The sequence below is a fragment of the Puma concolor genome, chromosome E3 (assembly GCF_028749965.1).
Source record: "Puma concolor isolate L17-30 chromosome E3, mPumCon1.1.hap2, whole genome shotgun sequence".
Classification (NCBI taxonomy): domain Eukaryota; kingdom Metazoa; phylum Chordata; class Mammalia; order Carnivora; family Felidae; genus Puma; species Puma concolor.
The window spans coordinates 2,589,713-2,611,724 of record NC_141682.1 but is presented as its reverse complement, the minus strand read 5'-3'; the positions used below and the strand labels follow the sequence as shown (position 1 = coordinate 2,611,724).

Here is a 22,012-nt window from a genome sequence, read left to right as displayed (position 1 = left end):
TTAACCTGTCTGTGAGGTAAGAAAGGGGCCAAGAATACTCTATTTCTGACAGTGAGGAACTAAGCCAAATAATGAAAAACAGCCTCTCCTCATCACTAACAGTGGCGGCATTCAATCCAGGATGTGCCCACGGGCCCCTGTTTCGGGGGGGCAGGCCGCTCAGCTTGTGCATCTCAGTTTTGTCCCGTCTGGTGGTTACTGGCCACCTGTTGGTGGCTCGCCCATTCGCTCCAGGCTCTCAGACCGTCGTGTCCTCCTGGTGTCGAGGAGCTGCCAGGTTTCAGCGAGTTGAGACACGGGTGACTTGACCAAACGAACCAGGAGACAGACCCTGGTTGATAGCCTATGAGTTTGCTGCTGCGTGACGGTCAAGGCCTGTGCCGAGGCTCTCTGTCGTGGTGCGGTCTCGGGAGTGTAATTAAACCCTCTCTGTCTCCTTTATCTCCTAGGGCTCACGGGTCCTCGTGGATGCGCGAGACAAGCTGGGCATCCCATGGCAGTATTCGGAAAATGAGAAGCACGGCATGTTTCTCCTGGCCTTTGAGAACAAGGCGGGGCTGCCCGTGGAGCCTGCCACCTTCCAGCTGTACGTCCCCGCCCTGAGCGCTCTCTGGAGGGACTCCGGCATCAGGGAGGCTTTTAGCCGGAGGAGCGAGTTCCAGCTGGTGAGTGAGCCCTCCCCCAGGCTGCACGATCGTGATTTTCATGACCGGTCTTGGCCTTCAGAAGTTCCTTAAAAACTGTCAAAGTACAGGCAAGCTGCAAATTGCTGTACACCCTAATATTGAACACCACCGACAGCAAACACACCGGAGGCGGATGGAGCCATCTAAATGGTTCAGCAGGGGCAACATTCGTTCGTTCTGGCTAAGTAAGAGCAAGGAGCACAAAGTATGTCAAAGCTCCGTGTAACTCAAGGAGCTTAAAACGTTCAGGCCTTGTTCATGGTGGGAAGTTAGCGTCCCCTTGAAACCGCTTTCCGTCTTGTACGGTGCAGCTCCTGGCTGGCAGGTGGTGACTGTTTCCTTCCAGATCAGCTCCTTGCTTGCTAATCCGAACCGTCCACTTGCTCTCTTTGGGTTCTTTCCGTTTTAATGTCCAAAAGTTTTGAAACATGCCCGGTCGTCTTTGTCATTTAGATTCATTGAAGACACGCCTGTCTGCGTTTGGCTTTTTCCTAACGACCCTTCATTCGCTCTAGACAGGGCTTCAGACTTCCCCTGTAACAGGAGCAGCTGTGCCCGCCATCCGTCCGTCCGCCCACACCCCGGGGGGCCAGAAGCACCTGTGACTCTCACTCCCTTTGCCCTGTGAGCCGGGACCCCACGTTTTGAACCATCAGTCCCTTTCTTGACAGTTTTGCTACGAGATGTATTTTTAAACCGTCTTGTCTACTTTCAAACTTTATATAAATGGTTTCATGGTGAATATGCTCTCCTGTGACTTGCGATTTCGGAAGTCATTTGCGTTGCTGGTGTGGCTGTGGTTCCTTCATTTTCTCTGCGGCCGTCTGTCCACGGTGGGAATAAACAGGATCCGTCCGTTCTCTCAAAGCTGTGCTTGGGAACCGTCTTCCGTGTTTTGCCACTCCACACAGAACTGCTGTGGTCTCTCTTGTGTGTCTCCAGACGCGTGTGTTCGGGGGTTTCCTTGCAACACGTACCGGGTGAGGAGGGCTGCCCAGGCCGCGGACGCCTATGCCTCCAAATGGACCAGACGCAGCAGGTCATGTTCCAGGGTGGTCGTCCCTGTAACACGTCTGCCAGCAGCAGAAAAGGGTCCCCGTTAGCTCTCGTCCTCCCTGATACTAGTGTTACCTGGCTTTAAAATTGTGATAGTAGCTTCTCGTGGTGTCATTGAAATTCCCCTGATGATGCTTATCGGCTCTGTGTGCCTTCTGGGATATGCCTTTGGTGCTTTTGCCACTTTTTTCTAATGAGTTATTTGTATTTTTGTCATGTATTTATGCGGTCTGCCTGGTCGTTTTTTCCGTTCAGTTTCCATATGCTGTTCACCCCGTCGCCCCTAAGGCTGACCTGGCCCACAGCCGTAGCACGGCCGCCGTGACCGGGAGACTTAGGTTGGTTCCATATCGTGAATGAAACAACAGACCTTTTTCTGGTTGCACCGTTTTCCACTGGGGACTTCCCTGTGTGCCAGGATCTGGCTCAGGACCCCACATTGCCTTAGTCTGTAGTCAGTGACGGTCCTCCATCTTTCCTTGGTTTCTGTGACCTTGACACCATTAAAGAGCACCGATCCGTTATTTTGTGGAATGTCCCTACTTGGGTTTGTCTGGTATTTCCTCCTTGTTAGGACAAGATTATTCGTTTTTGGCCAGAAAACTGCGGAAGCGATGGTGTGCCCCCTCGTAGCGACGCGAGCCTTCGTGGCTCAGTAAAGGCCGTGGCTGCTGGGTTTCAGCTGTCAAGCTCCCGGGTACTGTCATATACGCGGTGGGGGGTGGGGGGTGCTTTGAGGCGATGCAGGTGTCCTGTTGCCCCTGAAGCTTTTGCCCACTCGCCTTAATACCCATCGCTGGATCCAACCAGGGACATTTCTCACCTTGACATGCTTTTTCAAGTTAACTTCAAAAATTACGGTGGAGGGGTGCCTGGGTGGCTCAGTCGGTTAAGCGGCCGACTTCGGCTCAGGTCATGATCTCGCAGTCCGTGAGTTCAAGTCCCGCGTCAGGCTCTGTGCTGACAGCTCAGAGCCTGGAGCCTGTTTCAGATTCTGTGTCTCCCTCTCTCTGACCCTCCCCCATTCATGCTCTGTCTCTCTCTGTCTCAAAAATAAATAAACGTTAAAATACATAAAATAAAATAAAATAACGGTGGAACAGTCGACAGAACTGGAAGATGCAATTGTCACAGAAAGAAATCTTAATCTTCTAAAGAGCAGGAACATCCGGAACGGCTAGGGAATACAGCATCTCCGTGTAACACTGGGGTTTGAGTCTTTGTCCCTGTAAAGAACATGGAATCATTGGGGCGCCTGGGTGGCGCAGTCGGTTAAGCGTCCGACTTCAGCCAGATCACGATCTCGCGGTCCATGAGTTCGAGCCCCGCGTCAGGCTCTGGGCGGATGGCTCGGAGCCTGGAGCCTGTTTCCGATTCTGTGTCTCCCTCTCTCTCTGCCCCTCCTCCGTTCATGCTCTGTCTCTCTCTATCCCAAAAATAAATAAACGTTGAAAAAAAAAAAAAATGAAAAAAAAAAGAACATGGAATCACTACTACCTGTCGAGAATTGACCAGAGAGGCACATGTAGGCATCCACAGCTGATTACTCAGAGCTCTTGCTTGGTAAGCCTTCTGTCAGGGAGGGTGGTGTGGGGGTGGTTTTGCCAGACTCCTGTCTGCCTTGTTCCACAGTCATGTGGGGGGCAGTCATGACTGCCTCCCAGCTGAGGTCGAGGCCTCGTGCAGGGAAGGACATGGAAATAAGCCGCAGAGGTTAAGGCTTCCACAGCCCGTCTTCACAGTAATCCCTGCGAGCAACTTGGGCCTCAGAAGCCAGTCTGTGTCTTTCTAGCTCCATTCATTCATCCAACACTTAAGGAGCACCTTCTGTGCTGGGCACGGGTGTGATAGGCTGGGGGCGTGGCAGTCATAAGGCCAACAATAGCCTGTCCCCGAGAGCCTTTAATCTAGACCTCACCTCGGCGTGTGGTCAGGTGACACTGGTGCAGGGTGGGTACTGGCCTCTGTTTCCGTCTTGTGCGCCCAGCAGCCAGGCTCCCCGAAGACGCGGTGCCCGAGAGGCGTACTGTCCCCGGCAGTCCTGTAGGCTTCACGGCCGCCGGAACCGGGAGCAACTGCCCCTGGGTTTGGTTCACTGGGCGGTAGGTACGTATTTGTTATTCATTCGTCTGTTTGTTTGTTTCTGAGCGGGAGAGAGAGCACGAGCGGGGAGGGACAGAGAGAGAGGATCGAACCGAAGCAGGCTCTGTGCTGATGGCACGGACCCCACTGCGGGGCTCAGACTCACGAACCGTGGGATCATGACCTGAGCCCAAGCCGGTTGCCCCACCACCTGAGCCACCCAGGCGCCCCAGGTGTTTGTTTGGGTTTTTTTCTTCAGTTTTTTTAAACATTTATTTATTTGACAGAGACGGCACGGAGGCGGGGCAGAGAGAGGGAGACAGAGGATCCAAAGCAGGGTCCAGACAGTGAACGTAGAGCCCGACATGGGGCTCAAACCCACAAATTGTGAGATCGTGACCTGAGCTGAAATCAAGAGTCGGCTGCTTAACCGACTGAGCCACCCAGGCGCCCCAATATTTGTTATTCTTCTACTTTGTACTTTTCTGTGTGTTTTTTTTATAAAAATCAGTAGGGCAACTGGGTAGCTTCGTCGGGTGAGCGTCTGAGTCTTGATTTCAGCTCCGGTCATGATGCCCCTGTCATGGGATTGAGCCCTGCGTCGGGCCCCACACTGAGCTTGGGGCCTGCTTGGCATTTTCTCCCTTCCCCCTGCCCCCCTAAAGTTAAAAAATAAGTTAAAAATCAGAGCATCTGATTGAAATGGGAGACAGTCGGCCTTCGTGGTCATTATTGCCGAGGCGTGCAGGCAGGGCCCGCCGTGGGGAACAGAAGCATCTCCGTGCAACATGACCAGGCCCTTCCCTTCCCCATCTGCAGTCCGACCTTGCTCTCTCTCCTCTGGGGACCTTTCTCAAGTGTCACATCCTTTCCAGGGTGATGCTTCATCAACTTGGTTTTCTTTTTTTTTTTTTTTTTTCTTTTTTTCTCCCTAGGCGACAGGCCCTTGACAGTGTCTCACTGGAGAGATCCAGCTGCTTTGAGAATTGCTGTCCACCAGGTGTTAGACTGTTCCTGTCCCCTCTGCCCTCTGGGTTTACTTGCCAGTCCAGGGAGAGGGAGGAGAAAGGCCTAGTCTGGTGACAGCCGTGTGAGGGCCCTTCCTCCTCGGCAGAGAGCAGGGTGGGTGTGCAGGCCGGGGCTCCTCCCGCTCCAAAGAGGAGGCCGCCTGGCCCTTCTGTGTGGTCCCTGAGGTCGACTGCCAGTCACACGCGGAATTTGATAAGCTCTGCAGCTCAGAAACAAAGCGCACAACCGCACTATGTTAGATCTTACCTTTCACAGCGCTTCTGAGACATAGCAAGGCACACCAGAGGTTTCCTCGTAGGTAGACGAACGAAAGTATCGTCTCTGCCTATGACCTTGTGCTAACTAAAGACAGTTTTGGGTCTTTAAATGAATTCTGCGATTTATGCGCTAATTCACGTGCCTGTAATACAGAATATGGATAATATATTCACCACTTACCTGTTTTCTGTGATACTTTGAAATTAGGGTCTCGTTCGTTACTACAGTACAGCGGAGGTGGGCACGTTGTCTTTTGTGTATAAGTTCTGCCCCGATAGTGACCGTGAGTTTGCACATCGTGGTCCTTGCTGGGCCATGTGGCAGGCGGACACTCACTTAGCCCTCCCTGCGTGCCGGGCGCCGTGCTGAGGTCGAGTCCCGTTTGTTCTGAAAGCTGGTGAGACAGACACATTTACAAACAAATAATTGCAGCGAAATGTGCCAAGAAATATAATTGAGGAAGATACAGGCTGCGTTAGGCCCAAAGGGAGAAAGTAGGCACTTCCAGCCGGGCAGGGAGGGATGAGGGGAGGTGTTTATGGGGGAGCTGTGTAAAGATGGGAGTGAGGGGCAGCTGGGGGGGGGGGGGGAGGGCATTCAGCAGACGTGCAGGACCGTGAGGCCACCGGGGAACCTCTCCGTGCCTTCCTTGGCACTCTCCCCCTTCTCCTGCTCAGGCCGGTTCGCCTCCCCTGTGGTCACGAGGCGGTGGCGACACAACAGGGTCTCACCAGCGTAGCCACTGCGGGACCAGGGAGGAGACCGGGCTTGGTGGCAGGGGGAGGAGGCCGCCGGTCTGGCCTGGGTTCCCTGTCCACCCTGTTCCGGCCCGGGAACGAGGGGCGGTGTGGAGCAGTGCAGGACCCCCATAAGCCTCAGAACCGCTGTGTGCTTGCAGCCGCTCTCAGGTTTCCAGAAGTGGCTCAGTGGTGGGCAGGCGGAGGCCGGCTGCTGGGCTCCCTCGGAAGGCCCGGTGACAGACTGAGAACCGAGGCCCGAGCACCAGTGGTTCTGACACTCGGTCCCACCTCTTCGGATTTACCGCTGCTGGGGCGTTTGCTTCTGCATGACTCTCGGCTCGTTAGGTAGTCTACCTCGTGTTCATCACCATCTCCCCCGACCCTGACCCGTGAGAGCAGCCAGGGGGCTCACCGGGTGCCGACCTGCCTGCCTGAAGGCAGCCAGTGTGCCCTCGAGACTGCGGCCCAACGGCTCCGGAAACGGCTTGGTGTGACCCTAGGTCAGGCGCACCTTCTCGCGCTCAGAGGACAGTCCCCGGAGTCTCCACGTGACCTCCCGTTGTCCGATTGTGAGCCCAGCATCCGTGCAGATGGCGGGGAGGCCGCGCGGGTGGACGTGTGGCACGCACACAGGACGATTCACGTCGACCGTGGACACTCGGTGCATCCTTTCCGTTCCTCTTTCAAAGGGGTGGGACGTTGTGTTGGCTTGACGATGTCTTCTGTCTCCTGCTTTGAAGACGGAATCGAAGGCTCCGCTCAGAGGAGCGCGTTTACGCTGACGGCCCCGGGTTTCTTGATTCCTGGAAATGAAAGGATTCTGCTTAGTACAGAGATTTATTTTCCCCCCGTCACGTTTAAAGGAATCGAGTCTTCCCGACCTCAGCAGAGGAGCTCGGAGAGGCTGAGTGCACCGGCTGAATTGTAGATGGACAGGACAGCTGTTCGTCACAGGCGTGTGCAGGTGCTGCCCCCTGACAGTCCTCTGAGTGTGACAGTTTAAGAGGGACATGACCCTGTGGCCTCGGGTAACTTTATACTACATACTGGCTCATAATTTATGATTTTATACTTTACACCATCAAAAGAATCACTGGACGCGGCACCCTAGTGCCTGACGGAAAACCCACACGTGTCGTGCTCACCTTTTGTGGCCCCCAGGGCTTGACTTCCTGCACGGCCACGATCCGTGTTGGCCCTGCCTCGTCGCCTGCTCCGCCCGGCCCTCACCCCATGGACGCGAGCCGTGTAAGGGCTGTAGAGACGTGGCTCGCGAGCCCTCGGGCTGGGAACGCCCCTCCGTCGGGCCCTGGGAGAGTAGGGCACCACATCCTCCTCTGCCTCCTGCAGCAAACATCAGTTAGGCCACGTGCCCCTTCCTCCATCTTAGAAAAGATCGGACCGGCCCCCTTTCAAAAAGGCCAGACGCCCTGGTTAACATTCGCGAGCTTTCTTAGGAAGCCTCTGAGACAGCAGAGAGCCAGGCCAAACGGAGGACGAGGCGCCTTGTGGCCACAGTAACTTCCGTGGCTTCGAGTGCGCCGGAGACCAGGGGCCCCGCCGTGATGGCCGCGGCCCCCTGCAGCCAGCCCTTCCTGCTAGGGAGGACGTGTGCCCTCAGGGCTTGGCGGCTCCCTGGTGGCTGGCCGGTGAGCAAGGCCTGGGGTGGCGGCGTGCCTGGGAAAGGACAGGTCGAGTCCGCGGGCTGTCTGGGGAGAACACGGCGCTCGCCGCCGGTCTCTGAAGGCTCCGTGGCTGGTCTGCCTGCGCCTCTGCCTGCCTGCACTCCGCCCGGCCCGCCCGACGTCCCTGGAATCCTTGGCCTTTTCCTCTTCGCTCTGCTCTCCAGATGCCCTGTGGTCGTGCTTCTTTAAGGAGCTGTCCTGGGAGGTGTCAGGCCAGAGGGGGGCAGGGGGGCCCCCAGCAGGTGCGCGAGCACAGAGCCTTCAGCGCGTGATGCTCCTTGCGGTGCAACTTGGGGCATTCCAGAGAACCTTTCTGCTTTGGGGATGCGGGTCTCCTGCTGTTGGCAGATGCTGAGTGCTCCTGGGTGTCTGCTCCTCCGTGACCTCTGGCTGCACGTGGCAGAAAGCCCCAGACGGAGGCGCCATCTTCTCCCCTCATGTCACAAGTGACAGGACAGCCAGTCCAGGGGTGGTAGCGAGAGCCTCTGTCCAGGCCCTTGCGGTGACCTTCCACGGGGCTCCTTGCCTGGACGTGCGCCCCACACGGCGGCGGGAGGAGGGCCAGAGGAGCAGGGCGACGTCCTCGTGAGTGTGGCGGGAGCGGAGTCCCTTGCTGCGTGCGGGCCCTCAGCGGCCCGGTGTTCCTGACGGAGACACACGGCTGCCTGTGCCAGAGGCCCGTTGGCACCTTTCCGCCTCTCACACGATGGGGGAGGGGGTCGGTGGTCCGTGTGGAGCCCCCGCGAGGGAGAGTTGGGTCTGTAAGTTACTTTGGCCCCCTGTGTTGAGCGAGGAGACCGTCGGAAGAGCACGTAATGTGGTGGCTGCTCCACGTATACGGGCTGCTGGAGATACCGCACAACTGGGCTTTCAGTCTCGTGTGTCCTTTCTCATTGTGTGGAACGCGTTCGTTCAGCAAGTATTTGTGGAGCAGCCACCGTGTGTCCCCGGGAAATAGCAGCAAACAGGCACCACATGGAGCGGACCTCCTGATAAGAAGAGACAGTCGTGCGTGCACCCGCCTGCCCGGGCACGTGTGCGTTAGAGGAGAACAAGCAGGGACCTGGGATAGAGAATGGGGGGGCGGGGGGAGAGCCTCAGTGGATCAACAGAGTGGGGGGCCTGGGATAGAGAATGGGGGGGCTAGCTGGGTAAACAGGGCGGCGGTTAGCATATTCCTGGTTCTTCCCCAGTTGCGTTCCCTTCTGTCACGGGAGTCGAGTTGAGAACGTGTCCGCAGAGCCAGGCTACGTTTTCCGCTCTCTGTCTGGTTGAACGTAGCCCTGGGACTCACTTCTCAGTCTTGCTCTTAAAATGACCGGCCACGTCTGCCCCAGCCTGTCCTCCTTCGCTCAGGCTGCTGACCGGTGCCCAGAACCTGGGAGGTCAGCACACACCCACAGTGGAAGCGGCACGGAGCACGGCGGGGATACCCTGGGCCATACTGTTAAAGCCTCCGTAGCTGGGCTCGGAGCCCTAACTGAGGTAGCTTCCCTGAGTGGCATTTGAGAAAGCCCTGAGGGAGGTGGAAAAGCAGGTCTTGTGGTTGTCCAGGGGAGGGGGATGTGTTCTAGCCAGGAGACTAACCAGTGCAAAGGCCCTGGGGCAGGGTCACGCTTTGTGTTCCAGAGCCAAGTGAGCGGGTGGGGTAAGAGGGGATGGGGGCGTGGTGAGGGGCCACTTGGAAGGACTTGAGCTTCGGGGGGAAGTGTGGTGTGATTTGATGTACATTTCAACAGGATCGCTCTGGCAGCCCTTTCCGTCATAGAAACAAGGAGGCCTGCTTAGAGGCTTTTGCAGTAATCTAGGTGACAGGGCTGTGGCTCAAATCAGGATGATCTTGGTGGAGGGGATAAGTGGTCAGGGCTGTATGTCTTAGAACTGAAGAGGAATTTGGAGGTCCTCTGGTCTCACTGCCCATCCAAGCTTAAGGATTCCCTAGGCGTCAGCCCTGTGGCTGGTATGGAGCCTGATACTTTAATATTTTTTTAATTTATTTGGAGAGAGAGAGAGCAGAGGAGAGGCAGAGAGAGAGACAGACAGACAGAGAATCTCAAGCAGACTCCACACAGTCAGTGCAGAGCCTGACACAGAGCCCAAACTCACAAACTGAGATCATGATCTGAGCTGAAATCAGGAGTCAGACACTTAAGCGACTGAGCCACTCGGGCGCCCCTTACTTTGTATTTTAAAATGATGCTGTCAGAGAGTCCGTTTCTCTTCTTTGCGAGTGGCTCCTGGGCTGCCTGTGTGTCTGGAACCGACCCCTGGAGCCACGGAAGTAAACCCTGTGCTCGCGGTGTCTGTGACCAGAGGTGGCTCTGCCAGGAGACACGGGTCAGACCGCACGTCCCAGTCTTTCTGGGAAGCTCGGTCACCCTTCATTTCCTTCAGGTTTCGAGAGCAGGAGGGTGGGAGCAAAGATCTGGAGCAGAGGAGGGCAGGCCACAGCAGTTCACAGGCCCACACGTCCCCCCACCCCCACCCCGGGAAAGCGCCAGGCCAGCCCTCCTGTGCTGCAGGGGGACCAGCAGAGCTCTGCTCCGTCACTGTTGACCTGGGCTTTGCTGAGTGAGAAGTGCGGTCGGTGCACCGCCCCCCTGCACACTGTGGCTGTGCCTCCCCCTGCAGCGCAGCGCGGGCTCCTGGCCCCAGCCGCTCTCTTCCTGCTCTCCATGCGCTCGCTTCGATCTTCTTAAATGTTACCAGTGGCTCAGTGAAAAGAGCTCCGTGACCGGCAGTTCCTTTCGTATGTTTATCAGCCATTTACCGTTATCTTGTGTGAGTTGCTAGTGATGCCCTTTACTTCTTGTCTTCCTGTGGGAACGAGTTTCTGTTGGTTTCTATTAGTCTCTTATCAGGTGCTTGTTTTCCCTAACGCTTTTTTTTTTAACTTTTATTCTGAAAAAAATCATAAATTCACAGGAAGTTGCAGCGATAGTACATCCTTCACCTGTTTTCCCCCAACAGACGCGACTCCAGCATAAGAAGAAAACAACACAGTTGCCGTTGGTGCAGTGTGTGTGCCTGCGTGTGTCACACTGTTACGCGTGTGCATTCGTGTAATCAGCCCTGGGGTCAGGACACTGACCTGGAGCTCCTCCGTCACCCAGAGACGTCCCTGGTGCAGTCACACGCCAGCCGTTCCTCCGGCGGCCCTCACCCCTGCCGTGCACCAGATTGCACAAATGCAGTCGTACAACGTGTGCACTTTTGAGGCTGATGGTGCCCTTGAGATCCAGCCAGCCAGCTGCGTTTATCGTTTATCAGTAGTATGCCTGATTATTCCTTTTCTTTTTTTTTTTTTTTTTGTAGAGAAAGTGTGCATGTGGGGGAGGGGGGGAGAGAGAGAATCCCAAGCAGGCTCCGGGCCGTCTGTGCAGAGCCTGACGTGGGCCTCGATCCCATGAACCCTGCGATCGTGACCCGAGCCGAATTTAAGAGTCGGACGAGTCAGGACGCTCAACCGACTGAGCCCCCAGGCGACCTGCCTGTTTATTTCTGAGCAGAACTCCCCAGTCTGGAGGCCCCACGCTTTCGTCTAACTGCAAATAGAGCTAAATACACATGTACGGATACAGAGGTATGTGCGTCGTTTTTTATCTTAAAAGAATAGCTCAGAAGTGTTAGAAATTAGTGAATAATTTCTGCAGACAGTGGAGTTCTCTTTCACGTACTGGACGACCAGAGGTTACTTTCCTCATCCTGGTTTGGTGCCGTGTGTGTGTGTGTGTGTGTGTGTGTGTGTGTGTGAGTCAGTCACCTTTCTAACTAAGTTAACTTTCATAGTGTGATTCGTAGGAGAAAACTCAGCCTTCTTAAAACTAACTGTTGAAGTCAGAGGACTTGAGAATTTCTCTAACCAAATCCTCCTATTCGATACTGAGAGGGTGTGAGGCTTGGGAGTTGAAGAAATGTATCTGCAGTAACACAGCTAATGAGCGGCCTGGCCGGGATTAGAACGCAGAGAACTCCGTGTAGCCCAAGTCTTTGAGGGCCTGTCTGGGTCCCGATCCGAGCACCGTGGGGGCGGGCGCACCGAGTTTTCCTCTGGGTGGCTCTTGCCTGAGGACACAGAAGCAGGAAGCCAAGTTATGCTATTCTTGGATCGCGGGCCGGTGAGAACTTACGTGTTCCTGCTCATGATGTCGGCCTTTCTTCCCCCCGTTTCATTAATCGTGAATAGTGTTGTGTACTCACAGACCTCTAAAATCTACTCCTTCGGGGGACGAAGAAATGAAGCGTTAAGCATTTTAACGTAGATCCCCGTGAATAATGTGCTGTCAAGTTCTGCCTCTGGAGGGTTTGTGGGCTGGAGCCACGGTGGTCCGGGTGGAAGTGGACCTCCTGCAGGCACACCTCGTTTTACTGCGCCTCGCACATACCGCTTCCTTTACACGTTGAAGGTCCATGGAAACCGCAGAACCAGAGGTGGAGCCTGCGGGTGGGGCTGGACGGCTTCCGTCTCACGCTTCACCAGACGAGGACCCGCTCCTTCCGGGTGAGCAAGTGAGGAGGTTTCTGGAGCTGGAACCCGCTCCTGGTGAAGGGGCCGCGCGGACGGTCGAAATGACCACAAAGGGTTGAGAACAGCGCGTAAACGGAGTCGCTAAAGCCGCAGCACGTGTGAGCGGCTGGACCCCAGGCGTGAAGGAAGTTCTCCTGTGGGTACGATGCTGTCGAACAGCATCGCACGCTACGGAGGGGCCTTTCGAGAAAGAGTCAGCACAGCAGACTTGATCGTCTCATTTCAGAACTTGCCAGAACCACCCCAGCCTCCGGCAACCTCCACCCTGACGGTCAGCAGCCGGCGGCCTCCAGGAAAACCTTCCACCGGCAGAAAGGTTTCAGCCCGCTGCAGACTCGTATCTTGTTTTCCTAGACCTGATGGCGTCCCACACTTAATACACTCCCGCGTAAACACAGCTTTTAGGCACAGTGGGAAACCAAAAAATTCATTTGACTGGCTTTACTCTGACCCTCGCCTTACTGCGGTGATCCGGCCGCGAACCTGCAATGTCTCAGGGGCGTGACGGGGGTAGAATTAATGATGGACTGTTGTTCGTTGTGTGCGATGACAAGGCCAGGAACCCCAAGGGAGAGGATAATGTGTTTGAATATATGTTTTTAACTTCTGTACGGCAGACATCAGCCTAAAGAAAGTTAAAAGGGAGACGACAAATTGGGGAAAAAATTGCAGCGTGTGACAAAGGTGTTTCTCCCCCCTGTGAAGAGGGTATAGACAACTGCAACTTGAGACGTTCTCGTGAATCGTACGTGACGAATCCACGAAGGATGGAAAGTCACCCTCCTTGCTACTAACTGTGGGACTGCCGATTAAAGCAACAGCGACGTCCGCACTCGTCCGCCGGACTGGTCGTGACTGTGGCGGCCAATACCCTGGTCTGATTGGGGTCCCGGGAGGGAGGTACTGATACACAGAGGTGGCAGGGGTGTGACGTGAGTCACTCTCCAGCAGTAACTATAAGGTTTCCGGCTTCTAATTACAGCGGAACTAGTTACCCAGAGACTCCTGCCAAAGGGAACTTACAACTCTAGTGTTGGAAAACCACTGTGGGAAAGCCTCTAAGTGCGGACGGGGGAGGTGGCGAGGACACACCAGGTCACACCCGAGGGTGAGACCCGGGGAGGTAGGTGCAGCCCCGGCAGCCGTGTCCCTGAGGCGTTCGGTGATGTGAACCCAAACCACGATGTTTCCTAAGTTTTCAGGGTCTCAAAAGTAGGTCGACCTTTAAGATTGCCAAAGTTGACGACTCTGATCCGAAGTGCCTCTGTAGTGAGCTGAGGCCCCTGAGGGTGAGGTTGAGCCACAAGTGGACCCCCAGACGGCGGCGGCTGGGGGAGTGGAGAGCACGGCCTGGCTGCCGAGCCAGGGCCCGGCTTGGAAGGGGCACAAGGAAACCCACCGTAGACAGGCTCCTTGGGGGCTTGGTTCTCCGCGTCGTAAGAGCCGTCCGAGAAACCCCCTTGCTGTGAATTTACCTCAAAGTGAGACACCAGATGGTGTGCCTGAGTGCCTGATAGAAGCAAGCGGAAACCTCTCTGGAAAAGACTCTTTAGGCCTGAAGCCTGGAGACTCCCCAGAAATGATGTTTTTAAAGATGGGGTTGGGATAGCCAGAGCCACAAGGAAACAAAGCATAATATCTAGAATCAGAAGAAAGGACAGCAGAATCTGACCCGTAGGGTTTAGGTAGTAGACTTACCAGACACAGATTTTAGAACAGCTGATCTTAGTGTGTTTAAAAAAATTGATGTTAGAAAATCTCTTTAAGAAAAAAACTGGAGGGGCGCCTGGGTGGCGCAGTCGGTTGAGCGTCCGAATTCAGCCAGGTCACGATCTCGCGGTCCGGGAGTTCGGGCCCCGCGTCGGGCTCTGGGCGATGGCTCGGAGCCTGGAGCCTGTTTCCGATTCTGTGTCTCCCTCTCTCTCTGCCCCTCCCCCGTTCATGCTCTGTCTCTCTCTGTCCCAAAAATAAATGTTGAAAAAAAAAAAAAAGAAAATATTAAAAAAAAAAAAAAAAACAAAAAACTGGAAACTATTAAAAGCAACTTAACGTTTTTTAAAAATGTTTATTTATCTTTGAGAGAGAGACAGAGCATGAGCGGAGGAGGGGCAGAGAGAGGGAGACACAGAATCCGAAGCAGGCTCTGGACTCTGAGCTGTCAGCACAGGGCCCGACACGGGGCTCGAACCCATGAGCCATGAGATCATGACCTGAGCCAAAGTCGGACATTAACCAGCTGAGCTACCCAGGCACCCCAAAAGTGACTTAACATATTTCGGAAGAATAAACTCGAACTTACAGGACCGAAAAATACAAAACCAAAATTGAAACTCTGTGGATGTGTTAGGCAGTAGTGTGAACCCAATAAAAGAGAATGTTAATGAAGAAGAAGAAATATGGGAAGCAGATTTCAAGCATGTAGGACAAAAGACGGAAACAGGGAGAACACGTAAGCGGGTTGAGGGGGCATGGAGCGTGGTGGGAGAAGGTCTGACGAGCGTGCAGGCACGAGTTCCAGAAGGAAGGCTGGAGCAGACACAGTCACTGAAGAGAAAAACACCCGGTCACAGTCGGGAGTCCCAGTGAGTCCGCAGCAGGTGTAATTTAAAAGGAGGGACGGTTGGGCCGCTTTCTTCCCAGATGCTACAGCAGAAGCCACAAAGAGCGAATGACGCTCTGCAGTAGAGTCTGGGAGGGTAGAACCACTCCTCTAGGACTCTGTGCAGTTAAGGGCAGAATGGAGACCTCTTCAGACAGAGGAAGTTTATCATCCACAAATGCTGAAGGAATCCTGAAGACTCCACCTGAAGCAAAACGGAAGGGATTCCAGAGGGAGGGTTTGAGACGTAAGTAGGAATGGGGAGGAGGGGCGCCGGGGGGCTCAGTCGGTTCAGCACCCGACTTCGCCTCAGGTCGTGATCTCACAGTGCGTGAGGTTGAGCCCCCATCGGGCTCTGTGCTGACAGCTCAGGTCCCGCTTCGGATCCTCTGCCCCTCCCCCACTCACGTTCGCTCTCTCAAAAGTAAACGTTAAAAGAAATGAAGACCAGTTATCATTGGTCTTTTGGTGTCAAATCTAAGAATTCATTGCCAGATGCAAGCCTGAAAGGTTTGCCCCTTTGTTTCCTTTTTACGTTTAGCTTGTCCTCTTACGTTTCGGTGGTCGATCCGTTTTTGAGTTAACTTTCGTCAGCGGAGTGAGGCAGGTGGACGTTCGGTCGTTCTAGCCCCATTTGTTGGACCCGTGTTCTCTCCCCACTGAGTGGTCTTGGCACCCTGGGTGAAAATCCGTTGGTCATACACGTTGGGTTTATTTCCAGATTCTCCATTCAGTCCTCTCGGTCTGTGTGTTTACCCTCTTGTCAGTCACACGCTGTTTTAATCACCATAGCTTTGTAGTAAGTTTGGAAGTTAGGAAGTGTAAGCCTTCCAGCTTTCTTCTGTTTCTCTCATCGGAATGGGTTTTGATTTACATTCCTCTGAAGACGAATGATGTCAAGCGACTTTTGAAGGAAAATGAAGTAGGAGGGCTTGCTCTTCCGAGAGGTCAGCAAAGTGTGGCCTGCAGCCTCTCATGTGGCTTGTTTTTGTTTGGACCCTCAGCTGAGAATGTTTTTTACATTTTTGAAGGCTTAGGAAAAAAACAACAGGCAGTAGAGGTGACGCTGTGCGGTTCGCAAAGTCTTAAATAGTTACCATCTGGACCCCTACAGAGAAAAGAAAAACCTTTAATAACCCATACAGTGGGGGATTGAGTGACGCAGCAGAACAAGGTAAGTAAATTGGTGGCACCCCACGGCGAACCATGAGATTGGACCCTGAACACGCCCAGTTTCAAGTGGATTGGGGACCTAAGTAGGAGAAGCTACAGTGTTTTTTAGGACGTAGTCCGGAACAATCAGTATGGTCTTGGTATAGGGGAGAATTGAGTGATTCGAAGCACCAATGCAAAAGGAAAGGTTCAGAATCTGCCTGCCATCAAATGAAGGACTTGTGCTCATCCAGAGACCCCACCAGCTGTGAGGGTGGAGAGCACACTCATCGTCTACAACCGACAAAGGAAAAGTGTCCAGAATGTTTAAAGAACTTCCACAAATCCACAAGAAATAGGTCAACAGAAAAATGGGTTAGAGGCTTAACGGACATTTCTGGAACAATGAAACGATCTTCCACACTCACCAGATTTGCCAAATTAAAACATTTGACACTTGGGGGAATTGGAAGGATTAGAGGAATGGGAACTTCCATAGACCCTGGTGCTCGTGGTCATTTAATCGTACACCCAGTTTAGAAAAGCAGATGGGTGTTACTCACTCAGGTTTAAGATGTGTATTCTCTGTGGCTCCGTCGTCCCAACCCTGGCTGTATAGAAAGGTGTGTGTGTCAGTGTGCATGGCAACGCTGCTCACGACTGGAAACAATCCAAATGCTCGTCAGCACTAAAACGAGCGAGTAAACGGTGTGTGATTCCGAGCACTGCAGTGAAAACGGGCAGAGGAAGCTCCCATCAGCAAGTATCGCGGTGTCTTGCCACAGGAGGCAGACACGGGAGCAGGAGGACCGCGTGAGTGCGTAAAATTCAGCCACGTTGTTGAGTACATACGCAGGGGATAAAGCTACCAGGAGAAGTTAAGAAATCCTGTCACGGCGTCAGGACGGTGGTGAATTTTACACGTCACAGTGGACGTTTGACGAGGGCGCTGCTGTTCACGGTTCCCTGTTGAGCTCAGTGGTGGCTGCTTTATCAGAGCGGCTGTACGTTTCTCTCTGACACACTTGTTTCATATTATGCAATAGCTTACAGTAATAACGATATGAATTTGAAAGGGAAAATCCAATTAGACGAATGTGCGGAGATTGTTTGTAAAGAATGTTGAATGTATTGCTCATAAAAGCTAAAACCTCAGTACTCTCCGGTGGGGATTGGCTGACCAGATTCGAAGCTGGCGCGGGTCAGATGCCAGACAGCTCCTAGAGAAGCTGAGAGACAGCCACGTTCGTTGACCCGTGAGGACGTCTGTGACACACAGTGAACAGATCAAGAAGCAGGACATAGTACATATAGGGGCACCTGGGTGGCCCAGTTGGCTGAGCATCTACCTCTTGATTTTGGCTCAGGTCACGGTCATGATCTTGCACTTCGTTGCGTTCAAGCCCCGCATCAGGCTCTGCGGGGCTGCGTGATGGCCGAGTGGAGCCCGCTTGGGATTCATCCCCCTCTCTGCCCTCCCCCCCGCCCCACTGGCACTCTCTCTGTCTCTCTCAAAATAAATAAATAAACTTAAAAAAAAAAGGCAGTGTGTGTGTATGTGTGTGTGTGTATATATATATATATAAGAAAAAGTATATACACACACGCTTAATACTGTATATGTATACATACTCATGCGTAAAAAACGAAAACCTCATCCATCCACTGACCTCCACCTGTTACCTTTTTTTTTTATATGTGTCTATAATTGCAAAAAATGGTGTTTCAAAGATTATTTTTAGTCATGGCAGAATTGTTTTTATAAAAAATCAGTAAAAAACCACGAAAACACTTTTAAATGAATTGTACAAATTAACGTCCACAGAAAACGATTTGCTAAATCTTTAAAGTTTGAATAATTGTGGTTAACTAAAATGTGCTGTTAATCTGAACCTTTCAAAGGATGTGGTAGTGTCACCTCCCCTCCTCACTGCCACCTGCTTTGCCCAGACTTTGTGACACGTGGTCCCCTCGAGCGACTGCTCAGTGAGCCTGAGGACTGGGAGGAGCCCTGGACTCGGGCCCATCTGGCCGCGTTTTGTGGGAGCTTCAGTCCCTCAGCTGTCCAACGGGGCAATCCGCCTCCTTTTACGGGAGACGCGGAAACACCCGGCACCAGGCCTGGTGGGCGGCGTCTGTCCGCTAAACTAGTTTGCCGATGTAGAATTTCTTCTGTAGCAGCGCTGGGCCATGGGCTTCCCCGAGCGCCGGGGTTCAGATGCCCGAAGTAGGCATCCCCCTGTGCGTGAAGGTCCACTTGAGCGTGACTGTCGGTCAGTGTCCTAGAGAACGTTAGACCTTAACCAAGCGGGTCTCTAAGGGAAGGCAGGGTGAAAGGGCACGGGAGGAAGGAGGGCGCTACTGGGCTGATACGATGGGTAAGTGGTCATCAGACCGAAAAGGAGACTGCGTCTAGTGAAGGAGGCATCTAGAGAAAGGGAGGATCGCTCTATTCTGGCCGTCCCTAGGGAAATGCTGAGAATTTTGCATTAAAGCCAAATGTAATGGCGGATTCATTCACTTGTTACGCCTTTTTTCTTTCTTCCTTTTTTCTCTTAGATGGTGGTAAAGCATGCCTTTTCTTTGAGTCACTAAGCCTTTCTAGCATCAGTATTAATGACTGAGCAGGTGTATCCCAGCGAGTCTTGGGAACAGCTAGTTGGTGTATGAGCATCTCCTCACTGATTCCTTGTGGGTGTGGGCGGCCGACCATTTAGTAACTAGGTCAGGAGACTGGGAGGGCCCTCCTCCCTGCCTCCTCCCCGCACCCCCAGAGAGCACGCTCCGGACTCTCCCCTTCCTCTCTGGAGGGAGGCCACTAATCCCACATGGCCCCCCCCCCCCCAGGGTGTCCTGTAAAGCCGGTCACTCCCCAAAGGCCCCGCCTCCAGGCCCAGCACGCTGGGGGTTAGGGCTGGGGGCACGCACGCTCAGTCCAGGGCAGCGACCCTGTCCTCGATCCCTCTTCCTGCTTCCTTTCCCAGAGGCGGTTAACCAGCCTCTTCCTCTGCTCCCCTCAGCCCTCCGTGCGTCTTCATTGGTACAAGAAGACAAGTTTTATGTGTTTGGCTGCGTGGCCAGATGTGTGACACTTTTACGTGTTAGAGAGAGGACGCCTTTCTGATGAAGATAGGATTGTCCTCCTCCCCTTTCCAGGAATTCTGAACCCAGAGTATTAGGAGGCTTTAAAATTGTTGTTTAATTTTTTTTTTTAACGTTTATTTTTGTGACAGAGAGAGACAGAGTGTGAGCAGGGGAGGGGCAAACAGAGAGAGAGACACAGAATCCGAAGCAGGCTCCAGGCTCCGAGCCGTCAGCACACAGCCCGATGTGGGGCTTGAACCCACAAACCATGACATCATGACCTGAGCTGAAGTTGGACTCTCGACCGAGTCACCCAGGCACCCCTAGAATTGTTATTTTAAAGGAGGTCCCAGCCCCATGAATGTTGAGAAGAGCAGAATTCAGTGAGAGAATGGAGGGACCAAGGTCCGCGTGTGCCCGGGGCATCAGGCGGAGGCAAGGCGGAGCGCAGCCATATCGCCGGTGGGGGGGCTCCGGGAGGCTCTCAGCCCCGAGGAGCCACAGGACCAGGAATCTCTGCGTTTTGGCCCCTCCTCTGCCATCATGTTACAGAAACCCGTGCTAAGGGGAACGGTGCTTTGGTCCTCGAAACACTAGGGGATTTTCCTTCCCAGGTTGGCATATGCTGTCTGTGACCCAGCGTCACTGAACTTTCTGAAGACCAGGCTAGTGACGGGAACAGGGTGCTGTGGACACAGTACCCCGGGGTGGCCAGTTCTGGTTGGAGCTCGTTTAATGAGGCTCTGATCCCATCCCGTCAGCGATATTCGATACAGAAGGAGCTCGGTGTGGCCGAGGTCCCCTGCGTGGGTGTTTTGCATCATTCTGGGGCATTTCAGCGAATTCTCCAGAGCCCGTCTCTGCGCTCGTATTTCCCAAGCGGTCTAATGGGACAGGTCACGTCTCCTGCCAAAGGTGGCTGTCCTTGGAGCGCTGGCGTCAGTCCTGGTTTGGCCTGAGCACAGGAGGTCCGTGACTCCACAGCAGCCCGTGATCCTGAAGTACTGAGTGCCCCACGGCCCCCTCTTCTCCCACCTGGTTTTGCTCCCGGTGGGAGTCGTGGGTTCTGGTGTCTGACCCAGGCCTGTTGTCAGCTTGCTGAGCTTGCTCGTCATCGGCCGCCTTCCTCTCCTCTGTCTTTCACGCTGTCCCCGAGTCGCCCCTGTCAGGCATCTTCTCTTCAGCTTCTTTACGGGATGAACAGCCTTTGCGGGGGGTGGGCACAGAGGGGAAGCCAGAGGCCTCGTCTCTTCCTGGCCACTGACTTCCACGTGCCTCAGGGCCCTCGTTCTTTATCAGAGAGGGGAAGTTCGTCCGACCCGTCTCACAGGTGTGCTCTTCGGGGAGCCCGTGCCTGTGGACACACCCTCAAAGCCTAAGCCCCAGGTAAAGGGAGGGCACGTATCCAAACTGTGTGATATGAGAAGTATGTGAACGGCACAAGATCCTTACCACAATCCCGATCGCGTAAGCGTGGAGTGGTAGGGTGCGTGTGTGTTATAATCTTGTGTGTGTGTTCGTCTGCGTGTGTTTGTTTTCTGCTGTTTTAGATTTTTGAAGTTCCCGCAGAAGTGATTGGGGGTGTTAGAGTGTTACTGCTGTCTTTCTTGAAAAGAACCGTCCCCAACAGGAATCCCAGGGAGGGCATGTGAATGAGTCCCGTGAAAGCCGTGGTTGCCCCACCTGCAAACGCGGTGTTGCACTAGAAAATCGAGCCGCGGTCTCCATGTGCAGAGCCCCTTCTGGTGTTTCTGATGCCCAGCCCGGGCTGACTGGCCTGAGGCCCCTTCCCCTCTTGACATGAAAGCCTGGTACCTTCCACTTGATTCACAGATAGGATTTGGTGGCTGGTGCCCTTCGCTAAGGTCCCTACCCCTCGAGAAGAAGCTGTTTGGGTGGATACAGGCATTCGGTTTTGCTTTTCTGCTGCACTTGTCAGTGGTGCTGGTGGAGAGCCTCGCCTCCCAGCTCCTTCTGAGGCACGGGGCCCATGGGGCACCGCGGTCCTCCTGGGTTCTGCCACGACGGGAGCGGGAACCAGGCTCGATTCCCAGGTGATTTTTCCTTCTCTGTTATTGCCGACCTGCTCTTTTTTGTCCAGAACTTCTTACTTAGATCCTAGTCTCCCGGGACTGTTCTGGCTGGCTGATAGCTCGTTCCAGCCAACCTCTGTCATGGTATTTAACCCGAAACCAGGCGGTGAGATCAAGAAAAGGCAGAAAGGGGATAACTCGTTCAAGCCTATTAGAATAAGACCTGAAGGGCCAGGAAACAAGTTACGGTGGTTGCCCGTGGAGAGACCGGAGTAGCTGGGGGACCTGTTTCTCCGTACGCCCCTCATTTTTGTGAATTTTGTACTATATGCGTGTATTATCTGTTGAGAAGCTTTAATGTAAAAATGTACACAATTTGTAATACGGTGAAGAGTTGAAATTCTCTAAGGCAAGTATGTTACCAGCCAGCTTGAAAGAGGGACGTCAGTAAACGGAGCTGCACGAGTCACACTGTTGTTGGAATATGATTACTGGTCATTGTGATGCTAACAGCAGTTGCCCGGTGCCTGACTGCCATGAACCATGAGCTAAACCCCAAGGAAGAAGTTGGCTCTTTAAATTTTTTTTTTTCCCAACGTTTATTTATTTTGGGGACAGAGAGAGACAGAGCATGAACGGGGGAGGGGCAGAGAGAGAGGGAGACACAGAATCGGAAACAGGCTCCAGGCTCTGAGCCATCAGCCCAGAGCCCGACGCGGGGCTCCAACTCACGGACCGCGAGATCGTGACCTGGCTGAAGTCGGGCGCTTAACCGACTGCGCCACCCAGGCGCCCCAGAAGTTGGCTCTTTAAACACAGATTTCACTTCCGAAGTAGGTGCAACCTTGTCTTTTTTTTTTTTTTTTTTTAAGGGAACAATTAATAGATGTGACTTGTTTGGTCCTATTCATCTTTTGAAAGGGGCTTGTGTAGAAAGGAAGACCAGTGTAAGTCTAAAGGCCTATTCAGTAACAGGTGCTGACTGCGCCCTTCAAGTTGCTAAACTTTGTGCGTTAGCTGCACTCGATACAGTTAAGACATTTGGTGATTTAACGAGCCGACTCCCACCTCCTGCCCCTG

General features: G+C 53.7%; 1 protein-coding gene across 2 annotated transcripts in view; it reads left to right on the top strand.

Moving 5' to 3' along the window:
• Nucleotides 1–22,012, top strand: part of GNA12 (G protein subunit alpha 12) — a 111,039-nt gene that overhangs the window by 43,445 nt on the left and 45,582 nt on the right. Inside the window, exon 2 of one of the 2 annotated variants that reach the window (XM_086691903.1) lies at nt 450–665. The exons of the other annotated variant lie outside the window; for it this stretch is intronic. Within the exon in view, the coding sequence (XP_086548029.1) occupies nt 450–665 (216 nt within the window). The remainder of the gene's footprint in view (nt 1–449; nt 666–22,012) is intronic. 2 annotated transcript variants of the gene reach the window in all.